This window comes from Schistocerca nitens, chromosome 8 (genome assembly GCF_023898315.1).
Source record: "Schistocerca nitens isolate TAMUIC-IGC-003100 chromosome 8, iqSchNite1.1, whole genome shotgun sequence".
Taxonomy (NCBI): Eukaryota; Metazoa; Arthropoda; class Insecta; order Orthoptera; family Acrididae; genus Schistocerca; species Schistocerca nitens.
In genome coordinates, this window is record NC_064621.1 from 418,265,070 (window position 1) to 418,279,116 (window position 14,047).

Sequence of the window (14,047 nt, forward strand, 5' to 3'; positions counted from 1 at the left end):
CTACGTCAGTGAGTGTGTTTAACATGGTCCAATGGTCTTCGTCTATGAGCATTGCGTGTATGGTATCTTGAATATTGTTGAGGTTTAAACGTAATGTGTGTTTGACGTTGGTATGTTGACCGCAGAAAAATATGATGTGTTCTGGAGAGCCTTCTTCCCCACATGTCCATGTTGGTGTCTGCCTCAGACTCACGCGGTTAAGTGCGTTTGATAAGGGCCTTGTCCTGTTAAGAAGTTGGCAATACTGTGGCTGGGATCGACATGATTGAATTTTAGTCTCTCACTTACATCGGGAAAGAACTGGTGTAGCCTGCAGCTCTTGTCACTTGTGTTCCAGTCACCTTGACCGATATCAATCCTCCAATTTTTTAATTGGCATTTCGTGTCGATTGGTACTCCACTGATCTTTCGAACCTGGTTCTTGCTTTCCCACCTTAAGCCAGTAAATAGCCACTATGTATCTTATCTTAATGTCTGTTGAATAGATTCCGAGCACCACACAAAGTGATTCCGCTGAGGTGGTACTGAAAGTGCTGAAAGTAAGCTACTCCTTTGTCCTCGTCTGACGAGGGTCCGTTTCGTTGATAGGCTCAGCCTGTGAATCCATGTACTGGCGGCGAAGCTACGTACCGACTTGAAGAGAGCACAATGGTATGTCCGTGTAACTGACAAGGGTAGTTTTAATTGTTCTCAATTTAGTCTTGCCGGTTTGTGTAGTACTTTTTCTGCTTTGTTTGTGACGATGCGCATGTGTTCATGGAAATTTTGTTTTTCTTCTATATGTACGCCAAAATAGCATGTGGTGACTGATCGATTAGTGTTTGTGTCCCCTAATTTAACACTAGGGTTTCTCTGGAGAGACCCTTTCAATGAAGTGTATGTTGTTTTTTTGTTGGCTATCTTGAGTTCATTGTTCTGACACCATTGTGTAATTGTTTTGAGTGTTCCATCTACTTTTTCTTCCAGCTGGGACCTATCGTTAGCAAACACTACGACCAAAGGGTCATCTGTATATGTGACAACTCCATCTATCGCTATTGTTCCCTCCAGTACTTGCAGGAGGTGTTTGATAGTGATGTCCCAGAAGATGTAACCACAGATCGACTCTTTGGGGCAGCCTTTTGTAATTCGTTTGATTACTTTTCGGCCGCCCATTTTCCATTCGACCATTCTGTTCTTTCTGGAGTCTAATAGACTGCCATATAGTGTTTCAGGTACCTCCAGTTGTCTAAGTCTCTTAAACACTAAGAGCCAACAAAGATTATCAAAGGGACCCACAATGTCGATCATAGCTGCCCTTGCATACTTAGCCTTCGTGTTGTTGACAAATTGTAACGCTTGGTTGATGGCATCATCAATCGACTTTCCCTCTCTGAATTCGAATTGGTGTTAGCTTAGGCCATGGAGAGCTCTGTGCCCCTGTAAATGCCTGCTACAGGAGCTTTTCCTGGACCTTGGCAAGTGTTTTTATAAGACACATAGGCCTATATGATTTAGGATCTAATGGATCCCTGTCAGCTGCCTTCTTTATTACGACTGTCTTGGAGACCATCCAAACTGTAGACACTTGACCCAGCTGTAGAGCGTCATTTAGCATAGTGGTAAGGAATGGGGTGATCTGTGGTTCAACTGTTTTAATACTTCTGAATGAATTCTGCCTGGTCCCTAGTCCAGGTGCTTTCTTGTTTTTGAGCTCTGAGATTGCTATCGCCCCCTCTTCTTATGCATAGAGACACGTGACCGTGGCGTTCAGTTCCTCTCACAGTGTTGCTTGTTGGTGTGTCAGTGTTGATGATATCATCAGGTAGGAGCTTGTGCAGCAGGAATTGTGCTGTTTGTCTCCATATCTTTGTCATCGCACCGTGATACTGTCTTAGCGTTCCCAGATCTAATGGGCTCTTTATTTTTTCAGTAGTTATTTTGTATGGTTCCCCGTCATATGTTTGTCTGCATTTGCGATGCCACATGTCTGTTCCAGTGTTGTTTGCGTGTTCTGAACATTTCATTTTTGTGTTGGTTTTTTACGAGCTTATGTCCTTCCAGTCTTCTTTGTCTATCTCTGTCTGCTATTGGCCGTCGGTATAGTCATCTCGCTCTTCGGGATTCTTGTTTTAGTCTAGTCAGTTTATTTGTCCATGGTGTTAGCCTGCGTTTTGTGTTCAGTGTTTTTGGCATGGATGTATTTTGTGATGAGATCGGTAATCATGTGTGTCTTGAAGTCATGCTTCCCTCGATAGTTTCAAGGTTTCCATCTTGTACTATTCCCCTTACTCTCTCCCATACAGCTTTATGTAATAGTAAGCGGCGAGTGCGAACTGTGTTGGATATGTTGTTTTGTCTTGTTAGTGTCAAAGTGATCGCGTTATGGTCGCTGACAGTAATGTGGTCTTGTACTTTCCAGTACGTTATGTGTTCTCTGGCAGCGTTATTTGTGTGTGTGATGTCTACATGACTTTTCGATCTGCCATGTCCACTGTATGTTGGTATGTTCCCTTCTATGTTAACTACGTGTAGCCATGTTTCCTGTATTAGTCGTTTATCATGCATCCTCCGTCGTCTGTTGTATTGGAATTCTGCAGGGTTGACCTGACATTTATGTCCGAGCATATGAATACCTTTTTACCTTGTGCATATTCGGCTATTAGTTTTGTATAATTTGCATATGGCGCTATGGAATGACTATATTGGGCATACAGTGAAGTCAATGATCCATTTATCTCCTTGGTATGAAAGCTCAATTGTTACCAGATGTTCATCATATAATTCGGTTATTTTGACAATATTTACATGTTTATTTAATATAGAAACTGATGCCTTGCTGACTACCGGGCAAGGTTATCACATTTGCCAGTAAGATTGTCAGGTTACCTTGGTTGGTGTATGGATCCTTTAGACACAGTATATCCATTTAGATCTTTCACTATTTTGGGGAGTTCTTCATTAACTTCCTTGCTCCTCTTTGCATTCAGTTGAAGAATATTCATTAGCGATGCCATGGGTGTTTAACGTATACGTGGCATTAGCTAACAGTTTGAGCATAGTTGAAGTATGTCTGTCCGTGTGCCTGACATGGTCGGCATAAATCTTTCCATGTCAAATGGTTCTTCTCCTCGTGTACATACTTGCATCATTAAGTCCAACAACTGTTTGGGGTCGGTTAGTATGCTTTCCGTCGTAAGGGTGCTTCTGTCTGTTTGCCCCAATGAACAGTGGAGACGCCCCAGACAGCGGCAGGATACCCACCTGCCTGTCGCCCGCCATACGGGCCGACAAACACGAACGATCGTACAGGGTGCCGTCTCATTTCACAGCAGGATTCATTTGGTTGTCATCTGCGGCACCCTTACGGCTCAGTGGTGCGTCAACGATATTCTACGCCCTGTTTTGTTGCCCTTCATGGCAAGCCTTCTTTGACTTACGTTTCAGCGAGATAACGCCCGCCTACGCATGGCGAGAGTTTCTACTGCTTATCTTCGTGCTTACCACAGTTGAGAACGTTTGGACCATTATGGGCATGGCCTTCCAACCTTCTCGGGATCTTGACGACAAAACGCGCCAATTGGATAGAATTTGGCACGATATGCCTCAAGAGAAAATACAACAATTCTATGTGTGTATGCCGAATCGAATAACTGCTTGTATAAGGACCAGAGGTGGACTAATATGTTACTTACATGCTCAATTTGTGAATCTCTTTCTCTTGAATACATCATACAATTTTATTTGAAATTGTGGACATTTGTTTGCCTGTGCATGTACGGCATATGTACCGATTTCCGTCCCAGTCCGATAACTCTTTCGTGGTGCATCGTTTGTGTTGTCTTAAGAGTTTATTGTCGGTGTGATTCATATCCAGGGAAGTGCACGATGAGCCGATAGGAGAAGACATCTCTGAATCGTCGACATAATCATGAGGCTAACGTCTCCAGATTGTACTGCAAGAGTTTACATGTGCGGTATTGGTACAAGACGTTACAGTATTGAGTTCTGTTGCGAAATGCGAGTGCACCCTTCGCTACTGGCGTTGCAGTAACTTTAAAAGGCATCACAAGAACTCTCAAATTCCAGTGGTGCTACAATGCTACACCTTAAAGGTGTAACGTCGTTTCAGCAAAGGAACGACTACCGCGAAGTGTTGCATTCTTGTGCAGATGAAGAGTCAGAGTCTGATGCTTATGCTACTCTGCAGTTCTCGTTGATGTGGTATTGGTAGCCAAAATTTTGTATTTGACGATGTGCGTAAAGCACTGATATCGGTCAAGAGTAATAATTGCCGCTAGGACCGAAAAAGTTATTTTACTTACAACAATTGTTCTTGTCAAGGGGGAGAAAATAAAAATCTATAAGCTGAGCAATATTTATTTAAAAGTTATTTTCTCGTACAAAAGGCTCATAAAAAAAGAAAACAACACATGTATGGTATAATACGTCTCTGGTGGCTGTTTTTAGCGTCGCGAGGCGATCACGTGCGGCTGTCAGTCCAGCCGCCTACTTGTTCTTGGAGAGCGTGCGCTGCTTCTCGGCGAACTCGACGATCTTGCGCTCGACGGGCAGCCCCTTGCGGCGGCGCACGGCGTCCATGTACTGGCGGGCGCGGTTGCCCGAGTCCGCCTTCTCCCCGAAGTGCAGCAGCTCCTCCTCCGTGTTCGGCCGCCAGAACGGGTCTATGTCGATCACCTGCAACAGCCGCACAGACTTCAGTTTGCGGTACACGACAGCCAACTGTGCACTGCACACCAGAGCCGGCTATCACTGTAGCCGACTGTGTGTGGAATACCTACTAGGATTTTTCAAAACAAGCGAATTTGTCCAGCCAGGAAAACATATTTCTATAAAGAGCTCCAAAATTCTCTTCTATAGGCCTCAAGAACTGCCCCAAACGAGTGGCAAAATTAAGACATTCAGATGTTGTTCTCGTCTGTATTTCGGAGCTTCCGTGACATCGTTTGAAGTCTAGTCGCGGCCACGCGTACTATTCACACACTCGTACCTTTATCCGGCACTCGAGACAAATTACACGACGTATCTCTCCGTATAATTAATCGGAAGCGTTTATTGGCGGGCCCGGAGTAATCCTCTGCCTGCTACGCTTACGAATTAGCCTAATTAACAGTCGCCAGTGCCGCTTTGACCTGAGAGACAGTTAAATTTCTCTATGCTCCAAAGTCAAAGATGAAGACCCCTGCACCACAAAAAACTCTCTGCAACACAGATGCCGCTAACAGTTCATACACCTGCAACTGAATCCATCAACTTCCATCCATATTCTCCACAAAATCAAAATTGGTCAACGTCGAAAGGAAAACAATATATTTCATTGGCTTTAATTAAACGTCACTAAGTCTCTAGGTCGATCGTTACACACTACCTTCCAGCTAGCTACACTCCTGGAAATTGAAATAAGAACACCGTGAATTCATTGTCCCAGGAAGGGGAAACTTTATTGACACATTCCTGGGGTCAGATACATCACATGATCACACTGACAGAACCACAGGCACATAGACACAGGCAACAGAGCATGCACAATGTCGGCACTAGTACAGTGTATATCCACCTTTCGCAGCAATGCAGGCTGCTATTCTCCCATGGAGACGATCGTAGAGATGCTGGATGTAGTCCTGTGGAACGGCTTGCCATGCCATTTCCACCTGGCACCTCAGTTGGACCAGCGTTCGTGCTGGACGTGCAGACCGCGTGAGACGACGCTTCATCCAGTCCCAAACATGTTCAATGGGGGACAGATCCGGAGATCTTGCTGGCCAGGGTAGTTGACTTACACCTTCTAGAGCACGTTGGGTGGCACGGGATACATGCGGACGTGCATTGTCCTGTTGGAACAGCAAGTTCCCTTGCCGGTCTAGGAATGGTAGAACGATGGGTTCGATGACGGTTTGGATGTACCGTGCACTATTCAGTGTCCCCTCGACGATCACCAGTGGTGTACGGCCAGTGTAGGAGATCGCGCCCCACACCATGACGCCGGGTGTTGGCCCTGTGTGCCTCGGTCGTATGCAGTCCTGATTGTGGCGCTCACCTGCACGGCGCCAAACACGCATACGACCATCATTGGCACCAAGACAGAAGCGACTCTCATCGCTGAAGACGACACGCCTCCATTCGTCCCTCCATTCACGCCTGTCGCGACACCACTGGAGGCGGGCTGCACGATGTTGGGGCGTGAGCGGAAGACGGCCTAACGGTGTGCGGGACCGTAGCCCAGCTTCATGGAGACGGTTGCGAATGGTCCTCGCCGATACCCCAGGAGCAACAGTGTCCCTAATTTGCTGGGAAGTGGCGGTGCGGTCCCCTACGGCACTGCGTAGGATCCTACGGTCTTGGCGTGCATCCGTGCGTCGCTGCGGTCCGGTCCCAGGTCGACGGGCACGTGCACCTTCCGCCGACCACTGGCGACAACATCGATGTACTGTGGAGACCTCACGCCCCACGTGTTGAGCAATTCGGCGGTACGTCCACCCGGCCTCCCGCATGCCCACTATACGCCCTCGCTCAAAGTCCGTCAACTGCACATACGGTTCACGTCCACGCTGTCGCGGCATGCTACCAGTGTTATAGACTGCGATGGAGCTCCGTATGCCACGGCAAACTGGCTGACACTGACGGCGGCGGTGCACAAATGCTGCGCAGCTAGCGCCATTCGACGGCCAACACCGCGGTTCCTGGTGTGTCCGCTGTGCCGTGCGTGTGATCATTGCTTGTACAGCCCTCTCGCAGTGTCCGGAGCAAGTATGGTGGGTCTGACACACCGGTGTCAATGTGTTCTTTTTTCCATTTCCAGGAGTGTATTTGGTTACGCAACGTAATTTGAAGTCTCTGCCTACTGCACAACAGATACAAAACAAATTCGCAGGCAAGTAGGTGTTAATTGAAACACACTAGGCTACCAGGCGGTCAATCCCTGAGGCCATCAATTTATTGCCGCGGCAAAATATTATTACAGGAGCCCGGGCAAAAACTCTAGAAATTTTAGTCATCTGTTAAGACTGTCAGTGGTACAAAAAATAGTTTCTACACACCTATGTGCGAGACTGGAACCTAAAGATAAAAAAAACAGCATGACAAAAGAGGAAACATAGAATATCGACTTTAAGTGTTCTCTCATAACCAAGGAATATTGTTATACACGGCGACTTTTCCATCGTGTACAAACTCTAGGTACTGATCGATGAGAGGATAGGGAACAAAAACGGTCTAATGAACTTACGTCCGGAAATGCATAGTTTCCATGCTAGAGACTATTTATTCAATCATACTTTGTCACAGAGACTGCGATCTAATACGCGCTGCACCATGTAGCCACAGTTACAGTATGCATGGCTTCTTACTAGAGGGTGATACTGTTCCTCTTACGTCATGCCCTAGTGTCGTATGCTGCCATAGCAATTGGCAATGTTGTGTCCGATTCACTTCTCTTGCTAGCCCACCTTGTAATGGATTAATACAGCGTTGTACACAGTCGTTCCGTATTCGAAGCTTGCCGACATTGTGTTCACTTACAGAATGGCAAATGGTAATAGGCGGCGGGCAGCAAGGTTGTATAAGGAGTCTTACCCCCGCCGACAACAACTACAGCATTCAATGTTTGCAACGTGTTTCACCGTTTGTCTGAGACAGGGTCGTTTCAGGAAGCAGGAAATTGTGGACGACGTACCCGAAATGTTCGGAACCAGACTTGGAGGAAAATGTAACACTGTGGAAGGCGAGCGCCGTGTCAGTATCAGGCAATAGGCACGCCAGTATAGGGTAAGGCAGACGACCGTGTGGTATATTTTCCATGACCATTGTTACTGCCCTTATCACTTACAGCGTGTGTAGGGCTTACTAGCGACAGACTTTGCACATCGGAAGCAGTTTCGTCACTGGTTTCTTCACCAGGCAACCACGATTCCGGGATTTGTGTCATCCACCCTATTCACAGATGAGGCCATCTTTACGTGGAGTGGTATCTTCAACTCTCATAACAGTCATCTGTAGGATAGTATGCAGAAACCCCATGGATAGTGACAACGAATCATCAGTATTGGTGCAGCCGGAATGTGCGGATCGGGATAATTGACGACCGTATTTTGGGACCAGTCTTCCTTCCATGTCGCCTAACACGCCGGAACTATCGGTATTTCTTGCGGGTGACTTTGCCTCCCCTGCTGGATGAAGTGTCATTGATGATTCGAAGGGTTATGTGGCTGCTACATGATGGTGCTCCAGCCCACTTCGCCGTTAACGTCCGGACGCATCACAATCGTGTCTTTCCTGTTCGACGGATCGGACGTGGGGTCCAGTTGCATGGCCTGCTCATTTACCGGATCTCAACCCGTGAGATTTCTGGTTATGGGTTCATCTCAAAAGTATCTTGTATGCAGAGCCCATTCCAGATCAGGAGACACTGGAGCAGTGTATTCATACTGTCTTTGACACTGATCAGATGCAGCCTGCCGATGTGAACGTGTGAGACAGAACATGCTACAGCGCGTACACGCATGCGTTGAGGCACATGGAAACAATTTTCAACACATACTTTAACTGTGGCTGCGTGGCACAGCGCATATTATACCGCAGTCTCTGTGACAATGTATGATTGAATAAATGGTCTCTAGCATGGAATTCGACTCCCGGCCGAGTTGGGGATTTTCTCTGCCCGGGGACTGGGTGTCTGTGTTGTCCTCATCATTTGATCATCATCATTCGTGACAGTGGCTAGACTGCATTGTGAAAAACTTGCATAGCGTCAAAACTGGACTTCGTATGGGCGCTGATGACCGCGCAGTTGAGCGCCCCACATGGAAACCATACCTGGACGTAAGTTCGTGAGATCTTTTTGTTTCGTATCCTCTGATCGATCAATGCCTATAGTTTGTACACGGTGGAAAAAATCATCCTGTAATTCAGAAGGTGTATCGATGCTAAGTCACATAGCTATGGGTATTAGTGGTGTTGAAAAACGCATAAAATCACAAAAAGTCTATAAGGACCCAAGAACACGCACTGTCCCTGCGGCTTCCGATACAGAAAAATGGTTCAAATGGCTCTGAGCACTATGGGACTCAACTGCTGAGGTCATTAGTCCCCTAGAACTTAGAACTAGTTAAACCTAACTAACCTAAGGACATCACAAACATCCATGCCCGAGGCAGGATTCGAACCTGCGACCGTAGCGGTCTTGCGGTTCCAGACTGCAGCGCCTTTAACCGCACGGCCACTTCGGCCGGCTCCGATACAGAACTTGGATTGGATTGGTTAACCTCATAACAGTAATTTAGCTCAGATTCCTTTGTCAGGAAGACGTTCTTCATGAATGCAAGAAAGTACAAGTCACATACAGATAAAAAACAAACGGAATATAGGTTAGATATGTCGGCTACTCGGAGACACAGAAACAGATAATGTGTTGATGTAGCGTTTCTTGACTTTTGTTTCAGTTTCTACTGAAGAAATGTTCCTATAGGGGTGTATAACAGGTTTTCGACTGGTTCGAAAATTTGCTAACAGGCACGACTCAGTACGTTGTCGGAGACAGAGAGTTACTTGCAGACAGAAGCAATGTCTAGTATAGCCCACGAGAGTTTAATAGGATCGTTTCTGTTATTCATCAGTGTCTAAGCAGGTAATATTGGTTGCAATCGTATCTATAAGGTAATTGTGTCCGGTAAAATCCCAGAAATATCCTGTAGATGTCGACAAAATATAAGCCTACTGGAACTATTGGCAACTTGCTCTCAATGAAGGCAAATGAAAAGTTGTGATTAAAAAAAAAAAACGTAAAAGCGTGACCTCCTCTAACCAAAGGATTAATGAGTTCCACCTAGAGACACCCATACCATACATATGTTTGAGAGTAACAATTGAAGTAGTTATGCGCAGATGAAGAGGCTTGCATGAGATAGACTAGCGTGGGGAGCTGTTTCAGATTAGTCTTCAGACTGAAGACGAAAACAGCAGCAACAGTGCATAAACACACAAAACTGAGCGACTATACAGGTTTCTTTGTAGATACAGCAAATGGCAGACTATGATCCCACACTTGAAAACTGTTGTTAGTCTACAAAATATATTGTATACGAAATACAAATACATCTCAACCTGAGTTTCTCTCAAGCGTATGTGACCATGATCAGGACCAACTAACAGGGGAGATCGATCATCTACGACGAAGTGGGGTGCAAACAGTCACTGCCTCGTTTCACTGGAAGAGAGTGCAACAACAAATATCGAAAAAGATTAAATGACTGACCGAAATGCGCCATATATCTCGCGAGAAACTGATAAGATGGATTATTTATGAAAGAAACTACGAAATTCTTCAGCCTCCTAAGTGCGTATCCTCTAACGAGCGTGCACATAAATACGGTCAAATAACACCACGTGTACACTATCTGATCAAAAGTATCTGGGCACCTAATAGTGGGCATTAATATGGGGTGAGTCAACCCTTCGCCTCTGTTGACGGCTTGAACTCTTTTGAGGACACTTCCCGTGAGGTGTCTGAATGGCAGCCCACTATTCCTCAAGAGCCGAAACCAGAGAACGTACTGATGTTGGACGCTATGGTCTGGAGCGAAATCGAAGTTCTAACTTATCCCAAACGTGTTCTATTGGGTTCACGTCGGGACTCTGGGCAGACGAGACCATTTGCGGAACGTTGTCCACAAAACTTTGCCTCACAAATGTTGCTTTATGTCAGGGCGCACTGTCATAATGATTCAAACGTTCGTCGTCTCCGAAATGTTCCTCTGCTGTACGCGGTACACAACATCGCAAAATGTGTTCAGAGCCTTCCGCATTTAGTGTTTTCTTAAGGACACTAAGGGGAACACACCCTAACCACGAAAAACACCCTCATGTCGTAACACACCATCCCTGTTCTTCACTGTTGGCACTACACGTGATGACAGGTAATTTTCTCCGGTTTCCATTCATCCACTGCTGAGAGGGGTCGCTCCATACACCACTGCAATCGTGACGTAGTATGGACTACAGAAATGTGTGGCTTATAAGGAGCTGCTCGGCCATTCTACCTAACTCCCTACTCACACAGCCACTGTGTTAGCTGGACAGCTGGTAGCACTTTTGGAAGTCGCGAGTGATTACTTCCGCTGATTTTATTCGATTTTTTACAACTACTGTCCTCGAGGCCCGACGATCCCTGTACGTCAGTACATGAGGCCTCTCTGGTCTCGTTTTAGCGGTGGCTGTTCCTCCGCGTTTCCACTTCGTAATCAGATGATCAAGAGTCGACTTGGGAAGCTTTAGGAGTGTTAAATGTCACTGACGGACTTGATGCTCTGGAGACATCCAACGAGTAGTCCTCGTTTAATATCACTGAACTCTCCTGACCATGACCCATTCCCCTGTTACTGCTCCTCTTGTAATAACACAATAGTGTTCGTCTCTTTTTGTACACCTCTCGTGAGGCCCAGCGATCAATTCCACATAACGCAGCAGTCTGCGGATACTTCTGACCAGGAGCATACGCGAGATGCTCCCCACGCTCTTCTCGTATATGGACCGGTAAGAAAGGTTAATATATGGCATATTCATTCGTTCCTTCATTTATACAGGATGGAGAAAAATTGTGTCACGAAATTTTAATCCTGGATAGCTGATGCCAGTAGGAACCAAAATTACTAATGTTGTGTAGGTAGACAAAACACCATTTTTGTACTACGGAAATTTGCTGCCACGCGCTCCGATTGGCCGCGGGACAAACAAAAAGACCTATTAGACACGTGTGCGTATCACGTGACGGGGCGAGGGACGTTTTTATGAGTGAACCGCCGGCCGAGGTGGACGAGCGGTTCTAGGCGCTACAGTCTGGAACCGCGCGGCCGCTACGGTCGCAGGTTCGAATCCTGCCTCAGGCATGGATGTGTGCGATGTCCTTAGGTTAGTTAGGTTTAATTAGTTCTAAATTCTAGGGGACTGATGACCTTAGAAGTTAAGTCCCATAGTGCTCAGAGCAATCTGAACCATTTTTATGAGTGAACCGACAACCGTGGCGCTGCCTGTCAACCGACGAACGGCAACAGGGCAGTCCCACGGCCAATCGGAGCGTGTGGCGGCGAGTTTAAAAATTGTGCGTTGTCGAGCTACACAACATTAGTAGTTCTGGTTCCTACTGGCACCAGATATCCAGGGTTAAAATTTCGTGACACAGTTTTTCTCCACCCAGTATATTGCGACCCACAGACTACAGCACTGGAAAGATTGATCACTGGTATGAAAAAAGATAAATTCTACATCAATTTGCGGTGACAGCTACTTGAGACTACTTCTTTGAAGTACAGAAACAACGGATTGCAAGTGCGGTAATCTTCTCAAAATGATAATCACGGGCATTTGACTCCTGGATTACTTTAGGTAACTATATTTTTAAAGTATTTGATTAGCAATAGTTTCAAGTGGTTATCGCTATAGTTTACAGAATTAACCAGAAGTGTCTGTTTCTGTAAAGTGATGAACAATTTCACACGTTCCATATCCTTGGGGGTCCTCCTCCATTATGGGATTTAAGCATCAAGCAGCTACTCTGAAAGAAGCTAGTGCTTTTCCTGTTACACAATTTAGCAGCAGTTTTATACAATATTTCATACAAAGCTTTTATACAGTTGCAGAACGCTATCGACTGTGTAAATACACTCTAGCGGGAAAAAAACGCAACACGAAGAAAAAGTTGTGCGAAATAAGCGAAAGTTGGTACGCGCTTTTCTACTTCTGAAAGATAATGTTTAATAAAATGTCATGCTAGTCGCATAAGAGTGGCGTTAGTGGCTCCACTATGAGGACGGAAATCAGGTTTGCTTTAGTTAGTGAGCGTTAGTTACCTTTGAGACTGGACGTGGTAAATTATTGTTCTTCAAGAATGCCTTACCAGGCGACATCACTGAGTTTCAACAAGGTCGTGTGATAGGGCCACGAGAAGCTGGATGTTTCTTTTGTGATACTGCAGAAATATTTGACAGGAAAGTAACCACTGAACACGACTGCCAGAAGCAGTGGTCACGAGAATGGACGGTAGCAAGACGACCAGGCTCTGGATGGCCACGTGGCACTACCGAGAGGGATGGTCATCGTGTTCGGTGTGTGACTCTGCCACATCGTACTGCATTTGCAGCAGCCGTTTGAGCATCGGTTGGCACCACAGTGACACAACGAACTGTTACAAATCGGTTACTTTAAGGACAGTTCCGAGTCAGACGCCCTCTAACTTACATTCCGCTGACACAAAACTAGCGCTATTTGCGACTTCGGTGGTGTCAAGCGAGAGCTCATTGGAGGGTAGGGTAGAGGTCTGTTGTGTTTTCCGATGAAAGCTGGTTATGCCTCGGTGCGAGTGATGGCTTTGTGTTGGTTGGAAAGAGCCAAGTTGAGGGACTGCCACCAACCTATCGGACACACTGGACCTACACCTTGTGTCATGGTCTGGGGCGATTTCGTAGTGCAGCAGGAGCACTCTCGTGGTTATCTCACGCACCCAGACCGCAGAACTGTACGCCAGTCTGGCGATGCGACCTGTTGTGCTGCCATTCATGAACAGCATTCCATGGGATGTTTTGCAACTGGATAACGTTCGCTCACCTACCACTGTTGTAACCCAACGTGCTCAACAGAGTGTGCAGATGTTGCACTGACCTGCTTGATCACCAGATCTGTCTCCAATAGAGCAGATATGGGACATAATCGGACGAAAAGTCCTGCGCCATCCACAAACAGTATTAACGGTCCCTGTGTTGACAGTCCAAGCGCAACAGGCATGGAACTCTATCTCATAAACTGACATCTGGCATCCGTCCGACACAATGCATGTATGCTTGCATTGAACATTCTGCGGATTACACCGATTATTAATGTACCAACATTTCACAATTCAATAGCTTATCTCGATCTCACATTTACCTTCTAACTTGCAATGTTAATTACTTAAATACGATACCTAGACAAATGTATTCCCGAAATTTCATTACTCGACATTAATTGAAGTGATTAATAAGGTGCTATTTTACTTTTGACTATTTCAAGATTTACAGATTCC

General features: G+C 46.0%; 1 protein-coding gene across 2 annotated transcripts in view; it reads right to left on the reverse strand.

The window, feature by feature from the left end:
* Positions 1 to 4,343: 4,343 nt before the first annotated feature.
* The window catches only part of LOC126199308 (elongation factor-like GTPase 1), a 630,571-nt gene continuing 620,867 nt past the window's right edge, over positions 4,344 to 14,047 (reverse strand). For both annotated transcript variants that reach the window (XM_049936141.1, XM_049936142.1), the window contains one exon: positions 4,344 to 4,677. In XM_049936141.1, coding sequence (XP_049792098.1) covers positions 4,489 to 4,677 — 189 coding nt within the window. In that variant the 3' untranslated portion in view covers positions 4,344 to 4,488. The remainder of the gene's footprint in view (positions 4,678 to 14,047) is intronic.